Genomic DNA, 19,316 nt, shown 5'->3' with positions numbered 1-19,316 from the left:
TAACTTATTTTTTTTATTCAGAAAAAGTTGTCAAATGTGTTACTTGTTTAGACGACATTTTCTGGGGAAAATTCTAATTTGGGTCATGCAGTACTTCCAAAATGTAGAATATGTGATTGCGAAGCAAAGCACCACAGTGGTGTTGTTACTGACAGCCACACATTAACACATCCACTCTGAGGAGCCACTCAAGCACAACAGTGAACTGCAGTTGCAGATTTCACACAGAGATGGTGATTGAGGCAAAACTTATGGACTGCAGTTTTAATCTTTTAGTATCTACACTGTTTAGTTTGTATGCATCATTGGTCAAGGGTTAATAATCAACTCCTCATTTTGAAGTCTGTAGATGTTACTTCATTTGGCTGTCAAACAAGTTAAGCAAATGCTCTATGAAAATTTATTCAGTGGTATAACAGTTTATATGACAACAGAGCATCTCATCATGTAAGTGTTTATTTAGAATAAGTTTGTTTGAAATATGTTTCATTAGATAGTCAGGATCTATTTTTTTTCTTTGAAAGTAATTATGGTCAACTTTCAAATACAATTTATTGAATGATTGATTGACCTTTTAATATTTATTCTTTTTAAATGTGTTTATATATATATATATATATATATATATATATATATATATATATATATATATATATATATATATATATTAGCTAAATTTAATTGGTTTCATTTTTTTTTTTGTCAAACTTATTGCTTAAAGGAACATGTCGATTGTCTACAATATTCCATATTCCTGTGGGCTCAGTTGGTTTAGGTTTAGAATGTGGAATGTTATAACAGAGGGAAGACTCTGAAGCAGTCAATGACTTATGATTTCAAATAACAAATCCAAGAACAGAAGTGATGAATTACATGATTGCACAAGAACATGCACATTTAAATACAATACAGATAAGGCTGAAGTCAGAATTCTTAGCCCTCCATTTATTAGGCCCTCCCTTACTTTTTTCTTGGCCAATTTCTGTTTAACAGAAAATAAGATTTCTCAACACATTTATAAACATAGTAGTTTTATTAACTAATAACTTAGATTAGGCAAATCATTGTATAACAGTGGTTTGGTCTGTAGACAATCAACAAATAAACATTGCTTAAGGGGGCTAATAATATTGACCTTAACTTTTTATTTTAATTTTTTTTAATCATTAAAACTGCTTTTATTGTAGCCAAACTAAACTTAAACTAAACTAAACTAAATATTAAAGGAAATACCGTAAAAAAAATCCCTTGAGCTGTTAAACATCATTCGGAAAATATAAATAAAAATTCAACATGGCTAATAATGTTGACTTCAAGTGCAGATCTGTTCAAAGCCTAAGTTTTTGAAATATTGCCAAGAACATTTTTAAGTTGGACATAGAATTTAATTTAATTGAACGAAATAACAAAATCACTCAAACTTAATTTCAAGAAACTTTCCAAATCATTAGTGAAGAAAATATAAAAGAAAGAAAACAATTTTTATAGTACCATTTGTTATCTATAATTTGTCAGTTTCAATAATTTGTCAACAGTTTGCTAGTAATAGCAGGTTAAATGACTTTTTTATTGACAAAATAATGTCAAAAAATAATGGGCTCTATGCACGGCGGCGCGTGACGCATTTCCGGTAGAATTTAAGACCCCGAGCCTACTTCCGCCGATCGTAAAGTACAGTGCTACAACAGGAGCGCTACTGATAAAAACTTGTAATGTTTTGGACAGTTGTCTTAATGTTTTATGCCATTATAGCCCACTTATATATGTTTATGTCAGCTACATAAATATGACATCTAAACGTTTAAAAGTGTCATTTCAAAGACGTGAGAACAGTACTTGTAGATACCACTGCTGTGTTCAGCAATGCACAGTGTCAAAAATTGAACTCTTACCTTAGTTTCCACATGTTTCCAAAAGACAAAGTCGTGCAGAAGAGGTGGGTTGTTGATATTAAACGTGAGAATTTTACAGAAACAGAAAAAAAACAAGAGTGTAGCTGACAATTTCAGTCTAGCAAACTGATCGAGGCTCGAGTGCCAACCGGATGCAGACATTTAAAGAAAGGAGCTTTTATGGCAAATAATAATTTATTTTCATTGCCTTTGAAGTAAAAAAAAATGAACATTAATATACATAAACATTTCTTAAGCTACTTTCTAAGTGCAATTTTTCAATTCAGAATAAAGACCTTTATTTTATTTACTGTACATATAAAATATAATTCACTGTATGTAATTTGAAATAAAAATTGTCAAAAAAAGTAACATTTTGAAAAAATATTTTATTCAGATGAACAGAAAAAAATGACATTAAATCAGTTGTTTTCTTGAATCAGGTGCTTCTTCTGTAACTTGTGCATAGAGGTATTTGGGCTTATACGTAAATAAACACCCATCTGTTTCATGGAACTTAACACATAATTGATCCATTCCAAACAATTGTTCATGTGACAACTCACATTACACATTTCAGAGTAATGGGCTGTCTGGAAAAGCAAAGCAACCAAATGTTTGCATATCCCACTCTCAGCCACACAAGAGCAGGAGCTATTAACTAGCAGACGATGGCATGGATCTTCTGACGGATGTCCGCTACAGGATGGAGTAACACATAAAATTTTCTAGCTCTGAATCTCATAATGTTACCTAGAAAACAGAAACAAGAATATTAATAGGTTTTTAAAGAGAGTCATTAAAGGCAGTTCACTCAAAACTGAAAATTCTATTTCCTCATCCTTCACTTGTTCCAAACCTGTTTGAGTTTCTTTCTGATGTTTAACACAAACAAAAATACTTTGAAGAAAGCTGGAAACTTGCAAACACTGATATTCATAGTAGTTCTTTTTCATACTATGAAAGTCAATGGTTACAGGTTTTCAGCTTTCTTCAAAATATCTTCTTTTTAAAGGCATCTGCAGCAATATCATCAGATTAAACTACACAGTAAATCATTAATTTAAATGATTTAAAAGTAGCTCCCTTTAGTCACACTTTAAAATAAGGTTTCATTAGTTAATGTATTTGCTCACTATTAAAATAACTATTTAATATTTAACATTGTTAAACTAATTTACTAATAAATAAAAATCCAAAGTCATGCTTGTTAACATTAGCTATTACATTGTGAGTTAACAAGCACAATGAATAGGCATTTGTTCATTAATGTAAAAAACTAATAAATATTGAAATAGACAAATTGTTGATGTGAAATTAACTAATGACACCTTATTGTTTTGGGTCACCCTCCCATTTAATTACAATGTTATCGACTAAATAGAAAGCATGCTATCTACACTGTTACACTGCATCTGTCATCTCCACTGTTTCAGCAATAAATCTCAGCATTGACAGTGCTATTTGTCTGTTGTGGATGGAACGGCATTGTATTATTTTATTCCTAATATATCTTGCTCAATAATCATGCTTACAAGCTAAGACAGCATCTGTGTTTCTGTAATTATCCGAACTGAACAGTGGTGGTCACTTTAGAACAGTAAAAGTATGAATGGGACAGAATTTCACATGTATGCTGTCCTACTCTCAGCTGGTGAGGAGACTAAGATTTCTTCATAGATCTATCGGTAGTAATGAGCTCTCACTGAGATCTTATTCCTGCCCTGTTTTAACCTGACACTTTGAGACAGAATTACGTACACATATGATTATTTTTACTTACGTGATAAAGCTGCAGATGGACGGATCGTAAGAGTATTAACGCTAAAGTTAGCCTTCAGGCTAGCTGAACTTACCTTCATAATTGCACAGGTAGGAAGATGCATACAACTTAAAACCCTTCTCAAGCTTTGCTCTGCGGTGTTGTAGAGCACATCCGGACAATCATTTGCACATCGTTGACCATAATTTACTCGCAAACAGCGAGTAAATATTGACGACTCTGCCATACTGTTCACCTCCGCTTAAAATCACCAGACCGGAAGCTGGACCGCGGCCTTAGACAAAACGCGGAAGTAATGCGTGCATATAGCCCATTGACAACTTTTGTTTTAGGCAAAACTCCACTTGCATGCTAAGAACACGTGCCTTTATTATGAAATAAATAAACAGCCCACTGCACTGCATGGTCAGCCCATCAAAAGGAACAGAATTAATAACTGATCATGCAAACTGACATTGGGTATCACCATATGACTAAGCTAGAATATCAAAACTCTACAAACAACAACAACAAAACAGAATGTTTATAATAATTGCGTTAAAAATACTCCCTGGTGTCACGGTTACGATCCGCTTGCGTTAATTGGAGGCTGTGACTGTCAATCATTTCACTCTGATAGGGGGCGGATCCAACGATGTATGTACTTTCGTGGCTTCTGTGAGGCAGATTTTTATTTATTTTTTAAATCCGGTAAAATACTCGTTATTTTCAGACTGCACCGATGAAACATCACGTACAGTACATGCGTTTGAAATGCGAAATTGCGATAATTATGGAGGAAAGTGTGCGAAATCTCTTCACTACGCACGCTGACTGGAACATTGGAGGAAGGAGAAAATGGTAACGTAACGTTAACGTATCTTTTGTCAGATATCGTTGTTTAAAAGTAAGATGTGTAAATTCTGTATCGTTTGCCACGTGTGTTTTAACCTTTATGTATACGGTCGAATTTAGAAACATTTTTGGACATTAATTACATAAAGTTGGTTTAATGGTGGACAGTTGGTATTTGAACATTTAGGGACCGTCTCTAAAGTTTCATACCACACACTTTTCTAACTTCAGTAGCGTTTGCGGTGAATCACTTTAGAAACACTAAACAAAGTACTTTAACGTTGTTGTTTTTTGTACTTTTGCACACATTACATTAAATAACATTATTGATATTTTTTTAAAGTATCAAAGTAAATATTGCTATTTTTCATTACTGTCCTCAGATTCAAAATATCACAAATTAAAATGTAAACGTTGTAGACTAACCATATTCCGTACACAACAATGTTCCGTACATATTAACGTTACCTTTCAACGCTGATCTCTGAATAAATACTTACGGGTCGTAGGCAAGCTATATATTAGGGCTGCTCGATTTTGGGAAAAATCGTAATTACGATTATTTTTTGTCATAATTGTAATTATTCCGAACGATTATTAGTTGTAGTCAAAATTATTAGCATTCCTCAGAATTTTTGTTTCTTAAAGAAATATTTCCCAAATTATGTTTAACAGAGCAAGGAATTTTAAAAGTATTTAATATTTTTTCTTCTGGAGAAAGGCTTATTTGTTTTGTTTTGGCTAGAATAAAAGCAGGTTTAAATATTAAGAAACATCTTTTAAGGTCAATATTATAAGCCCCTTTAGGCAATGTATATTTTGATTGTCTGCAGAAGAAACTACTGTTATACAATAAACTGCCTTATTACACTAATTAAGCCTTTGAATCACACTTTGAAATTGAATGCTTGTATTTAAAAAATATCTAGTCTAAAATTATGTGCTGTCATCATAGCAAAGAAAAAAAAATCAGTTATTAGAAATTAGTTATTAAAACTATTATGTTTAGAAATGTATTGAAAAAAATCTTCTTTCCATGAAACAAAAATTGGGGGAAAAGGCTTGCTAATATTCAGGAGGGCTAATAATTCTGACTTCAACTGTATATATACAGTTATTTTCCACCCTGCAAAGGAAAGAGAAATAAATACAATGGAATAAAAATATGAAACAAACTGTGGTTTAAGCATCTTCACTGTAAGAAAAACACTTTAGCTACAAAAGTCTTCAGTCAAGAGCACTGAGGGATTTTCTCATTGTTTTATTAATAATGATAAAAAAGGCGGCAGTAAGAATTGCGCGCTGTTACTTTAATGGTTTTGCTTTCACGTGTCTTTTGATCCTTATTACAAAATGAGGGTTAATATGAATAAACACTAAGCACCGCGTTTTGACACCTATTTGGCGCTCACGTTAAGATGACTTTAGATGTCTGCACTCTTCTCGTCACAGTGTGCGAATGAGACCAAGTGCAGACCACATGCTTCTGACTGTCTGCGCGCTGCACACACATAAGCATGCAGTCTTTCGCGCTTTTAAGAGCAACAAGTGAGGAGAACTGGAAGGGGGGGGGGTAAATAATGGAATAATCGTTTATCTTAATTAATGATTCTTCATAATCGTTACAAGCCCTAATCGACATCGAAATCGGATTTTCGATTAATTGCACCACTCTACAATATATTTGTTTAATCTTTATTTCTCACTCTTTCAATCTTAAGCGTTACAGAGACCTTCCTACTTTATGTTTCCGAGTAAATTCAGTAAGTTTGCTATGTCCACCTAATGCGCTTGAAAATAGACTGTGCTTAAGTGCCAGTGTCACCTGGGAGGGGAGACATTTAAAGCAATGACTGCATTTGCATTTAATTTATGCATCACACATGCATATTACTGTCTTTATGAAGTAAATATTATGTTATCACAAATTGTTAAATAAATAATCTTTTGTTGAATAAATGCTTTAAAATTAGGATATTTAAACGTCAGTTGTGAGTGATGACCGCATGACGCAGCTCTCCGCCAGAGAGAGCCTATGAGAGAGAGGCTGCAAATGCTGTTTGGGTCGTCTTTGTGCAGTGATGATGTTTATATTTATAAAAGGTCAGTCAAGTTAGCGTTAATTTGCATGAATTTAATGTGTTAATATTTTAAATTGTCATGCTGTTATAAAATAAACATAATATAAAAATTAAATGATTGTGAAGCTATTTAATTTAAAACTTTCATAAAAGAGTTATTAAATATATCATTAACTTCAAGCTAAACACAACAATAGTATATTCTGACATATGTTTTTTATAGGACTTCAAACAATGCCCATTTTTGCCAGTGAATTAAAGTTATGCGCCCTGTACGGAACATATTTTTGTTGTGTACGGAACACCGTTAATACCTATCATCTTCCTTACACATGCGAAGACGGTACTTTTCTAATCTTTTCTCAAAAACTACTGGTCCAAAAGACATCAATCTAGATTTGGATTGTGTAATAGGTATTCCCCCAGTGAATGAACACACAACATGCTTATCTGGCTTTGAATGACAGAGGAGGGGTCGTTTAAATGCGCTGAATAGCGAAAAGTGTACGGAAGATGGTTAGTGTAAGTTAGTTCGCCCAAAAATTAAAATTATGCTCATAAAAACGCTGCTTACAAAAAATACCCGTGTAGCCTACATGTTATCATTGCCCAGACATTTAGGTGTAACCTGAGAGCTCCCTCATCCTCTATAGAGAAATATGACCGAGAAAATTACCAAAAACATGCTCAAAATGGACCATATGCTATCACTGGTTCAATCACAATATAAGCTACGAGAATAGATTTGTGGGCACATAAAACAAAGAACACTGCGTTGTTTTGCAGATATACTGTACTGTATATTATATCACTGATGTCCCTGTGCCTTGTTTTAAACTTAAAAGTTGTGTGTGGACATTTGGGGTCTACATACAGTAGGTGCACAGTGGTCATGAATGTACACCCTATACAGATAATGAGAAAAAACTGTTAAACGAAGTTGTTTTTGTTTTTGTGTGCACAATCATATTCTCAGTGTCACTTAATAGTCCGATTAAATGTCTGAAGACACATGGACTGTTTTCACAATGTTTTTGGGTATTTTTCTTTTTTCTTTTAAAACATGAAAAATTCGAGGCTAGTGTTGTCATGATGCTGGAATGTCCAGCTTTAATACGTTACCTTGAAAAATATCAATATCATTTTCATAATATTAACAAATTCCACAATATTAAGAGTATTCAAATGAAGTAAAAAGAACAAAAAATGGCTAAACTATATATTGTTTTGCATTTTCAAGTAAAATTACATTTTATATGGGGTATGTCAGCAGTCATTAATTCCAAAATACAATATAATAAACAAAATTAGTGTAATGTTATCTTAATTAATATCAGGCAGCAGGAAGAGAGAGTGTGCCAACAGAGAATGTGTTCATATTATATTGTAATCATATCTTCATGTGTTAAATTATAAAATAAGTTTGATGGTTATTCAACTCCTGGCTGTTGAGAAGAGAGGAGCAAAGCCTGTATCGATACTAACCGAAAGCAAGATTGTATCGTTTTAAAGATTTAAGTTAGGGTTGGGCGATTTATAGAAATGCAATCTAAGTCGGCATTCAGAACCTATAATCGATCAAATTTTTCCAGGTTTTTTTTTTTTCCAATTACTTTTGGGTATGCACAGGTATTGTCCAGCGCAGCCTTCGCGTGGTCGCATACCTGCGCACCTTTCAAAACATGTAACTACACATTGCACGTTTGCACTACATTGATGATGATTTGAAGCTGCGCCAGACATGCTGTGAGATGGCATATTTTCCATTACAATACAATTATTTAAATTTAAAATCTTTGTTTTCTGAAGTTAAAATATTATTTGCAGGATATGCAAGAGTTATTTTATTTTAAAGAGATACTGTTTATTTTCTACTTTTAAAATGAAAAACATAATATTAATAATCGAATTTGTTTCCAGAAGTGCAAGTTCTTTATTTTAACTTTTTTATAATAAAGAGTGATTGCTGGTTTTAGGCAACGTTTTTTTTTTTTTTCCATTTTAGTTTTTTAATGTTGAAGTTCAATAAATAATTATAGATTGTGTGTGTTTCCTTTTTGATTACTTTAAAATCAAGTAATGCATCCTTCATTCTAAAATCTCTCACTTGTAGTATGTGAGCATATTTACTGTACAAACTTACCAGTGGACTACGAGGGTAAAAAAAAAAAGTTTAAATAATTATTCATTAATCGTAGTCGAGTTAAAAAGTTCAATTAATTGAGATTATGATTTTAGGCCAAATCACCCAGCCCTAATTTGAGTACCAATATTTAGTGATGTGTATATATATCTGTATTTTTTACACTAGTCAGGACCATCAGGGTGCTGTCAGAGAGTAATAATTAATAAGATTTAGATTTTTGGGTGAACTAATCCTTTAATGTTCAATAGCATTCAGGGAGAAAACTTGTGTCTGTTGTTGTAACACAAAGAAACACAATGGAAGTGTTACTTTGCATAAATTAATTGTGGTGGTTTGATATATTTGTTATCTAGAAAAGTTGTATTTTAGTTTTGCTTTGCCATTCCCTTTTCAATTCAGATTTTTTTAAATTAGATGGTTTACAAAAATGAAAATAATATTAGCCTGTTACTTATCAAAATTGTCCAACAACTCTACTATATTGAATGTACAGTTTGTATAAATACATATGTGCATTCATTACTGTAACAACTGAAGTAAATTTTAGACTAAACGTTAATTTAATTTAATTCTATGTATTGTTTATTTGTTTTAATGAATAAACAGGAAAACCTGCTACTTCAGATGATACAATATTTGTCACTTTTACTTCGATCAGCATTAAATGAAATTTCAAACAAGATCAGCTAGAATGAATTGGTTTCTCTTGTCCCCCTTCATCTCTCTCTCTCTCTCTCTCTCTTTCTCTCTCTCTCTCTCTCTCTCTCTCTGTCTCTCTCTCTCTCTCTCTCTCTCTCTTACTCTCTCACTTTCTCTCTCACTCTCTCTCTCTCTCTCTCTCTCTCTCTCTCTCTCTCTCTCTCTCTCTATCTTGATCTTGCACTCACACTCTCTCTTTTTCTCTCTCCCTCTCTGAAGCACACACATGCTGCGGCTGAAAAGACTCAGAGCATCGTACTGTAGCGGATAGAGGGATGCACGCCTCTCTCAGTAGATTATCCCTATGCTTACTGGTTCAGATTACCAACCACAAAGATGCAGAGGAGGAGAAACACAATGGAGAACCCTTTATTCTGTTCATCTCCCAATCAACACCATGGATGGATTCAAGTCTCAGGTAGGACTGTCCCATAAAAGGGGTGGAGATGGCAATGCTTACACTTGGAACAAGAGGAGAAAATCTGCAGCGTTTTAGCTTTAGCTTTACTTTTTTTTAATGAAGCAATATTTGATTACTTAAACTTTTGCCTCCTGTTAGGAGTTGTTAAGGAACACTTGATTTGATTAAAAAAAATTAAAAAAAAACTAAAATTGGTTAGTGTGATAAATTGGAAAAATAAATTGTTAGCATGTTTTATATATAAAAAGAAATCTTAAGCAGAATTCTTCTTTGATATTAGAGACAAATTTTTTGGATCAGGATGAAAGTCTATGCCTCAGCAACAGTCATTTATTGCATTTTAAGCAGACATGGTAATTGAGGCATGACTCTACATGATGTTTGTTGATGTGCTTTTTTTTGCTAATCAACTAAGATCAACTAAGAACACAGTTTTGAGGATTTGCCTCAGAGGAATTTATTATGTAAGCCATAGAAAAGAGCTGCTCAGTAAGTCCTTGTCGGAAAGTAACTATAGTTGTGTTTGTTACTGAGACAATTCAAAGTACTTCGACTTGAGAACAAGTCTGCTGAGTTCAAGAAAACTATAGACATTTAGTACAACTGAGTTGTTGTTTGATGGGTGTTTTTCATTATCTCATACCACAATGATGTTGAGCACTCAGAGAAGTTCCAGACAGTAGCCCGTGTTCTTCCTCTTTCATTTAATCTTGGTCTATTGTAGTTTCTGCCCTCCAGACAGACACACTGACGCACAGTCATCTGCTGTGCATGATTACAATGACAAAAGTGGAAAAAGTCACATGATTATGTACAGTACGTCACATGGAGCATGATTTGCTCATTATGCCTAAATAAGGATACCATACCTCCTGCATGCTTTTTTGAATGTGACCATTATTAATGATTAAAATGGTGATACACAAACATTGACCAACGTCATAATTAAATTGTGACCATCCTTAATGTGACCATCATTTAAAATGCATCACTTTAAAGTTTCCTTTCCTATTTACAGAATTATTAACATAATTATTAGCCCTCCCTTTTAATTTTTTTTCTTTTTGAAATATTTCCCAAATGATGTTTAACAGAGCAAGGACATTTTTACAGTATGTCTGATAATATTTTTTCTTCTGAACAAAGTCTTTTTTGTTTTATTTTGGCTAGAATAAATGCAGTTTTTAATTTTTAAAAAAACATTGAGGGCAAAATTATTCGCCTCTTTAAGTTATACGTTTTTGATAGTCTATAGAACAAATTACCCTAACCTGCTTAGTTAGCATAATTAACCTAGTTAAGCCTTTTTAAATGTCATTTTAAATAGTATATAAGTGTCTTGAAAAATATCTAGTCTAATATTATTTACTGTCATCATGGCAAAGATAGGTTGCACGGTGGCGAACTGGGTAGCACGTTCGCCTTACAGCAAGAAGGTCGCTGGTTCGAGCCTCGGCTGGGTCAGTTGGCGTTTTTGTTTGTAGTTTGCATGTTCTTCCCATGCTTGCGTGGGTTTCCTCCGAGTTCTCTGGTTTCCCCACAAGTCCAAAGACATGTGGTACAGGTGAATTATGTAAGCTAAAATTGTCCGTAGTGTATGTGTGTGAATGAGCGTATATGGATGTTTCCCAGTGATGGGTTGCAGCTGAAAGGGCATCCACTGCATAAACATATGCTGGATAAGTTGGCAGTTCATTCCGCTGTGGTGACCCCCCTTTTAAAAAAAGAACTAAGCCGAAAATAAAATGAATGAATGAGTGTGTGTGTGTCTTTGGGAAAAAAGTGTCTTCATTTTGAGAAATGAATGAATAGTTTGGGCAATTGTGGAAACAGAATAAGATATACATTTTTATTGTATTATAATTTTAATAAAAAAAATATGTTGCAGCACATTTCAGATGATTATAAACATATTCAAGTCTTTAGATCATTAGAGAACCTTTATCTAGTCTCACTCCTCAAGATCCCATTGGATTTTTTTAAACAGCAGCACATGAAGGTGACATGTTGTATTGTTGAAGCAGTGTTATTCTTGTGCATGCTTTATCTAGAATATGTCTATTCATGCTTTTGTTATGATGTATGCGTGCACATGTGTTCTGCGGTGCTTTCTCAGTTACACTTTGAAAGCCTGGGGACTTAGTCACACACGGCCTCACTTTAATACCCTGTTAATTGATTTGTCCTCTGGAAAATGTCAGTGGGTGTGAATTGAGCTCTTATTCTCCCCTTGGTCTCTTCAGGTTCTTCCACCGAAGCAGCCTTCCCTTCTCTTTAAACTAAATGACCCATCATAAATATCCCATCATTCCGTTCTTCGCTTAGGTGAGCATGATCATGAATTCCACTTCTGGTTAAATGTCACTGCCACCAAAGATTTAAAATAGGGGCTGTAATTTCAAAACAAGCATTCTTTCTTTCTGTAATAGGAAGAGATGCGTGCATGAATTACAGAAGGCTCAAATTGTAAACTCGGATCAAACATGAGTGCAGATTAAAGTGCCTTTGTAAAATCAGGTGGTATTCTAGGGATTCTATATTTATCGAGTCTTTAAGGAATAGTTTATCCAATAATGAAAATGTTCTCATCCTTAAGCAAGGTTAGGCCAGCATGGTATTTTGTTTTGCTATGATACATATTGTGATACAATATACCACCAGATTATTTGAATAGCTCTATTTGGAAAGATTTAGTAATTTAGTTTAACTGTGGTAAATAAGTATTTTTCTATGCAGTGCATCTTCATAAAATATAATAAATCATATATAAATATGACAGAGCAAAAATATAAGTTATATAAACTGGTTTATGGTTTCTAAGAGATCTAAAAGTATCACATACAAAAATGTAACAATCAAATGTAAAATAACATGGTCATAAATAAATGTATACAATAAAATAAAAATAATATTTAATAAAATCTCAAATCTAATATTGCGATGTGACTATTGCAGATAAACACATTGCGATATCGATATCGATGCTTAAACAATATATTGTTAATCCCCAATCCATGCCAATATTTTTAGAAGATTCTTTGGTGATTCATACAATGGAAGTCATTTACTTCCAGCACTTTGACAGCCAAAAAACAGTAGGACTGGGTGATTAATTGATGTGAAATAGCAAACGATTGCTAATTAAAATTACAAAATTGTCTTACACACCTTGTAGGTGATGCACGGTTGTGTGTTCAGTAGTAAATCCCATCCGAAGGCTATTGTCGTTCTTGTGCAGAAACTCCAAACCTGAATAAACCCAAGAAATCCCTATAATGCTTGTAAGATTTTACTGCTTCTGTTGATTCAGAGTAACTAATAATCACTCAACTACAGAATCATCTCACATAATTACTAACAATTGACTGAAGTTATTAGGCAAGTTTGTCGTAAAAATATATATATATATTTTTTAATTGTATTGAATGTCATATTTTTACTTACAGCATTGAAGTAGTTCACTGGAAACCTTTGCAAATTGTTGTCATCAGAGAATGATTATCTTTATTTCATTATAATCCAATTAAATTGTTTCTGATTTAAAGCGTGATTTTTGCACTGCTTGTCGGTGTAGAGCTCTGTAGTAAATGCTGCTGCTGGAGTTATAGAACCAACTTTACTCACAAAATGTGCATGAAAATCGACTTGATTTAGTTGCTTAGCAACCCCCACCCCAAAAAAAAAAAAAAAAAAACAGGCTGAAGAGAATGAACATGTGGTTCCTGATACACTAAGGTGAAGCAAAACCGTTTGTCAGTTCTTATCCAAGGACAGTTTCAGCTTCTTTATTGCTGGACTGAAGAAAACTACAGGAGATCTTAGGGTGCTTTCACACCTGCCTTATTTAGTTTGATTGAATCGCACTAGAGTTTGTTTTCCCTTTTGGTGTGGTTCATTTGGGCAGTTGAGAACGCAGCAATTGTACTCAAGTGCACACCAAAAGCGGACTAAATAAGCGTACCGAGACCTGCTTTTTCGGGACACTTTTAAATGAACCCTGGTTTAGCTAAATTAATTCACGCCTCCTCCTGAAGTGACGAGCGATGCATTAAAAAATCGTTTTCCAGCCGCGGCCAGTTTTGTTTACTCGTGGGAGTTCATTGGCATTTTACCGCACGTCAATTCTGACCAATCAATAAGCAGTTTAGGAATTATGTTCAACAACATCTGGCCAATGAGAGATGTAGATTTTGTCATATGACTGCATTTTGGTTCGTTACTACTGACTTTGGTCCAAACCAGTTGAGTGGCATGAAAACGACCCTAAGACAGTAGAAAATGCAACAATTTATCATTTATTGCCCTTTGTCCGGACCAATTGAAGAGAACTACAGATGTGAAAGCACCCTTAGATGGTCTGAGTTATTTAACATTCATTTTCTTTTGATTTTGGCTAAACAGTCTTTTTAATATAAAGAATTAAGTCATCTAAAAATTTAAAAATTGTCATTTACTTGTTAATTTGTTCATGTTGTTTCAATCCACTATGCCCGCCTTTCATTTCATACGAAAAAAGATGTTTTGAAGATTGGTTTCTAAATGACAAATTTATATTTCAATTTGGAAAAAAAAATTATTGTTAAATATATAATTTTAAAAAACAAAATATTTTAAGTATATGATGCATAAATATCTGAGGCGTTCCATGTTTTAAATAGGTTACTAACTGAAATCACCTAATTTACTAGCCAAATAATGTACTGTAAAATTCAGAGCTGTTCTATAATAGCCCCAAAAACTTACTACACACAACAAACTGAATGCCAATAATAAATCCACACAAAAAAGAAAGTTCATGAGCAATTAAGTAAATTGGAGATGTCCTTCACGCAGCCAGTGAGGCTGTAACGATTACTAGCTGCAAATATGTATACTGAATTAAGTACTATAGATTTGCTTTGTTCTTAGTAATCAGAAAATCCAATTTGTAACCTTCACTCATGCCATTTGGAAGAGGGCAGAGATGATTGGATGCAGGGTCATCAATCAAACATGTAGCAATTGAGATATTAGACACACATGGGTGATTATTACTCCAGTTGTTTACTTGAGACTTGTTGTTCAAGGACGTTTGTGTAGGTGTGTTTGCATGCTCAGTGTGCATGTTTCTGAAACATCATTGATCCATAATTCATAATTCCAATTGTGCTGTTGAATTAGTATCATGGAAAAGTGTCTGTGTGCATGCATGCACATGATTGCATGATAAATGACCGTTCCTTTTCCCATGCACCTATTCACACCAAATGCATGCAAACATTTACATTTATGAAAACGCTACAGCACATATTCATTTTTTTGGCAGGATGTAAAACAAAAGTCTACATCTACACTTAATTATTATTTATTTTTCACAGTAAAAAGCAAATAAAAATCCATAACAGCTGGAAGTGGCAGGATATTCAACATTCAACATCCTATGTGTTAACTGCATCTATAAGTAGTGTAAGATCTCAAATCTCACAGATTGGACCATTTTTTGAAACAGCAAAAAAAGAGATGTCATTTGCTTTCCATTTACACAAACATATTACTGCAAAACCCATTGGTATTAACAAACAAAACTTCGAAGTTGAAATTTTAATAAAAATCAAAATCAAAAAAGAAAGCCTATTCAGTGACATGATTTTGATGGTTGTTTGTCGCCACCCATTGGTTAAGCAGTGTAATTGATAAAACATTAATCAGCATCAAGTTCCATTAAACGGTGATTTTAAATAGGGGGGTGGTTGAGTGCATTGCTTGCACTTGGTGAGATTCTCCTTTTATTTAAGGAGAAAATTACAAAGCACTGCAGTGTTTGGGTTTTCTGTGTTTGTCTGATATAATTAGTCTACCCTGAGCTGATCGGTCAGTTCTTGTCACGTGACTCGCGCTCCCAGCATTCATTCATCTGGGTGAATCTGGAAGGTGGGAAACTAGCGTGAGCCCTAGACACAAAAAGACGCAATATGCGAACGACCCCTAAAAGTCATTTTAAAAAAGTCATTTGCGATCTCCAGCAGTTGATCTTCTTGCACAGACATGGTGGATTAACCTGATTTGTTGACAAATGGGTTTCAGATCTACTCCTTGGCAGTTTGTGGGTCCTTCACTGCACCTTTTCCCCTTAGAAAAGAAACTTTCTAAAGACTTCTGTTTCTTACCTATTTTACTGCTTGTGGGTTAAATTTGGTCGCTCAAGTGACTGAAATGTGAGCGAGAGAATACGGTCATTTTTAAATAAAGCAGCTGCATAAATGCTAAAGATTTCAATGAAAGTGAAACCATAAACAAAAGCCTGACCCCTTCTATGTTTACAAATACAAGTGCAGCTTTTTACAGCTCATTTCTGGTTAATGATTACCTATGTGAACATCGTTTTTTGAATATACCGGTAAAGTCGTTCCAGTAATTTTCCAGATATTTACTGGTATCACTGTGTGAAAGGGGCTATTGGTTACAATATAATTTTTATAAAAGTCATAACATTTCAAAAGTCTTGTAATAACTCCCACTAACACTTTCTCCAAATATGTGACAATATTTACATACATGCGTTTGACAGACACTTTATCTGAAGCAATGTACATTGCAGTCAATGTAGTTTCAGGGAATTGAAATCCGATGAGTTTGGCCTACCCGCATTATGCTCTGCAGTTTGAGCAAAAGGAATTTCCTACCGTTTCTCATGTCACCATTTGTCATTGTTACTAGAGTGAAGTGAGATGTATCTCTGCTAGATGTTTATCACACTTGAGCACAGCTGTCAATGTAAGACTGATATCCCTTCTGCTCTGATCCTCGTACATATAACCTGTGGTGATGGGAATCTATACATTTTCTGTCTTTCTCGACTCTCAGAGCTGTCAGAGATGAAGTTTTGACAAACGTGGTTGTCACCGTCTCTGCAATGACAAAGTAGATGCAAGTGGACTTGTGTTTACTCATACAAGGACAGTCAGAGCTGCTGTATATCTTCAACATCAGTCACACCAAACGGACAGCATCTTTGTTATTTCATATTTAAACCTCGGATAATCAAAGTTGGCAAGGGAGCAAGGGAAATGAGATAAAGAAGTAAATATAGAGAGGAGAGGGATAGCACAGAAGTCTTGAGGAATTGATCATGTCATGTTGTCAGTGCACTGTGAAATGAGTGAGGCAGGAGAGCGCAACTCATCATCATGCATATCGTACACTTCTAGCAGAAATAGACCATGACTGAAGCCACACAGAATATTTACTTTTTTTCTTCAGGGCTGTTGCACAAACACTGACCATTGTTGTATGTTGTTGAATAATGGAGCAGTTTGCTGTTTGGTTTGTGTAGCTTCCGGCAGACATTTTGTTGTCATTGTGACTCGATAAATAGGAATGGTTCTTTGAAAGGAATAATTATGCGGTATTCACTTGTAAAGATGGATAATATAGTAGTCCTTGTCCCACCTGTCTTGGTACTTTTGTCCGCTAGGACTATTGTTTTATCTTTGCTCTAATTTGAGTGCTTAACAGAACAAAAGAAATTCAAATATAAGCTGTAACTGCAGTGCCATTAGCCCATTTAGGCTTTTATTGTATAATTAAGGGAAATGGCTTTCACTACATTGCTAATGCAGCCTAGAATTAAACGGACATCTTTTTTGAGTTCTGTACAGTTTAAGATGAGCATGAAGGAATCTTTTTTCCCATTCTACAACAGTGCAATTGTGAATATAGAGAATTTGTGAGTTAAAAATATCAAATTTTATAATAAAAAGTGTTATCTTTAACTATAAAGCTTAATGCATCTTTATAAGTACAAATTAGTTAGTGAATTAATCAAAATTGTGTTGTGCCAATTTTGTTTTTGCTAAAATTATTAGCAAATATCATATTGCTGCCTGAAAAGAATCCATAATGAATTTTACAAATGATGTAAGGCTTGATTTGCACCTCTAATTCTGTTACCTTTCGTGTTTTTATAATGTGCACTTATTGATTTCACTGACGTGTCATATAAAATTTATGACATATAAAGTCTAAATACAAGAAATGGCCAAAACACATAAAAAAACTTTGCGCGCACATGAAGTAGGGTTGTCATGATACTATAAATTTAGGCCACGATACTATACCAGCTGAAGTATTACGATACCCAGGGGTGAATTTAACCAATAAGCAAAGTAAGCAGCCACTTAGGGCCCAATTAAATTTTGGGACCCTTAATAAATACCTAGAAGTATAAATTATACACACAACATTGTTTTTTTTTTTATCATATTTTACAGGGCTCGAAATTAACTTTTTTACTTGGTAGCACCGGTGCTCCCAACTTCAAATATTTAGGAGCACCAATTTTTTTTTAGGAGCACCAGAAAAAAATTAGGAGCACCCACCAAAAATGAATGAGCACCGCTGCAAATTGCTTTTTAAGGGATTTATTGTATTTTAAAACAACATTAATAGGACTGACAAAAACCAGAAACAGCTATCTAACTAATGCTGCGAAGACATTGATATTTGTGTGCAATAATTCCAAAATGAATGTCTAATAATTAGGCCATAGAATATTAATGATGATAAAAAATGACAATAATAGTAACAATGAATTCCATTTCTCATTATGATACTGCCTTGAATGTGCTTGAATGTAGGTTATCTGCTATAAAATGTCAGTTACTTTATGAAAAATAATTGTATAGTTTGCATCAAACAAAAATGAAGCATTGCAGTAAGAAATATTTATTTTGTGCTGCTGTTTTTATATGCATGTCAATTTAATAAATAATATTTCTGCAACAAAACAAACAAAAGATTATAATAAATCATTCAATTCAATGATGAAAGCTGCAAAGCAGTCATCAGTAAATAAACAAAAAAATAATATACACCTCAAACAAGAATAGACAAAAGAAAGTAAAGTCTCACTTCTATCACTCTTTAAAAGTTTTGGTTTCAGTTTGTGTCAATTTAAAGGTTCAGTTTGAGATGATCTTCATTTTTCTGTGTTAGTGGAAAAGCAGGCGAGTCAGCCGACCCAATTTATGAGCAGGCAGAGCAGGATTCTTGCGCTAACCATCGGCGCAATACCGGTCTTTGTTATGAGCCGCAGTTTCAGTGTAAACTTAGTAAAGGCGAGCTTCTTTGGCGATGATATGTACAGTATTAGATTTGACTTTTAGCGGACATTTGCGCTGAACACGCAGTGAATGCAACGCATGGAGATTCGGGCACCTTCTCCAAGAAGCGCGTACTAGATTGATCTCAGCTGGTGGATCATTATTCACCACGTGACGTGTCATGATCGCTTTCATCTGTGCCTCAACTTTAGGTGGGGTTTGCAAACCTGTGTGCTTTAAGTTTTTACTCTTCAGCCGTTTGTATTTCCCGTGGTCATAAAAGCTTCTTCCCTGTCATCTGACAGCGGAATACCTTGAGTGATTGACAGCTAATATGAACCAATATAGCGGCAGGGAAGAGCGATTCAGCACGTTTTTAC

General features: G+C 34.1%; 1 protein-coding gene and 1 long non-coding RNA gene across 2 annotated transcripts in view; one reads left to right on the top strand and one right to left on the bottom strand.

The window, feature by feature from the left end:
* Window positions 1-2,261: 2,261 nt before the first annotated feature.
* On the bottom strand, window positions 2,262-3,924 carry LOC137495605 (uncharacterized). Its single transcript, XR_015491392.1, has 2 exons — window positions 3,749-3,924; window positions 2,262-2,645 (listed from the first exon to the last, which is right to left on the bottom strand). It is a non-coding gene; the product is annotated as an uncharacterized LOC137495605 (long non-coding RNA).
* A 360-nt stretch (window positions 3,925-4,284) lies between these two features.
* si:dkeyp-72a4.1 overlaps window positions 4,285-19,316 on the top strand; it is a 49,841-nt gene continuing 34,809 nt past the window's right edge. Inside the window, 2 exon segments of the mRNA NM_001128374.3 lie at window positions 4,285-4,515; window positions 9,655-9,853. Coding sequence (NP_001121846.1) covers window positions 9,772-9,853 — 82 coding nt within the window. The 5' untranslated portion in view covers window positions 4,285-4,515; window positions 9,655-9,771.

The sequence above is a fragment of the Danio rerio genome, chromosome 5, assembly GCF_052040795.2.
Source record: "Danio rerio strain M-AB ecotype USA chromosome 5, GRCz13ab, whole genome shotgun sequence".
Taxonomy (NCBI): domain Eukaryota; kingdom Metazoa; phylum Chordata; class Actinopteri; order Cypriniformes; family Danionidae; genus Danio; species Danio rerio.
Note: the sequence above shows the minus strand (reverse complement) of the source record. Positions and strands in the feature narration are given on the sequence as shown.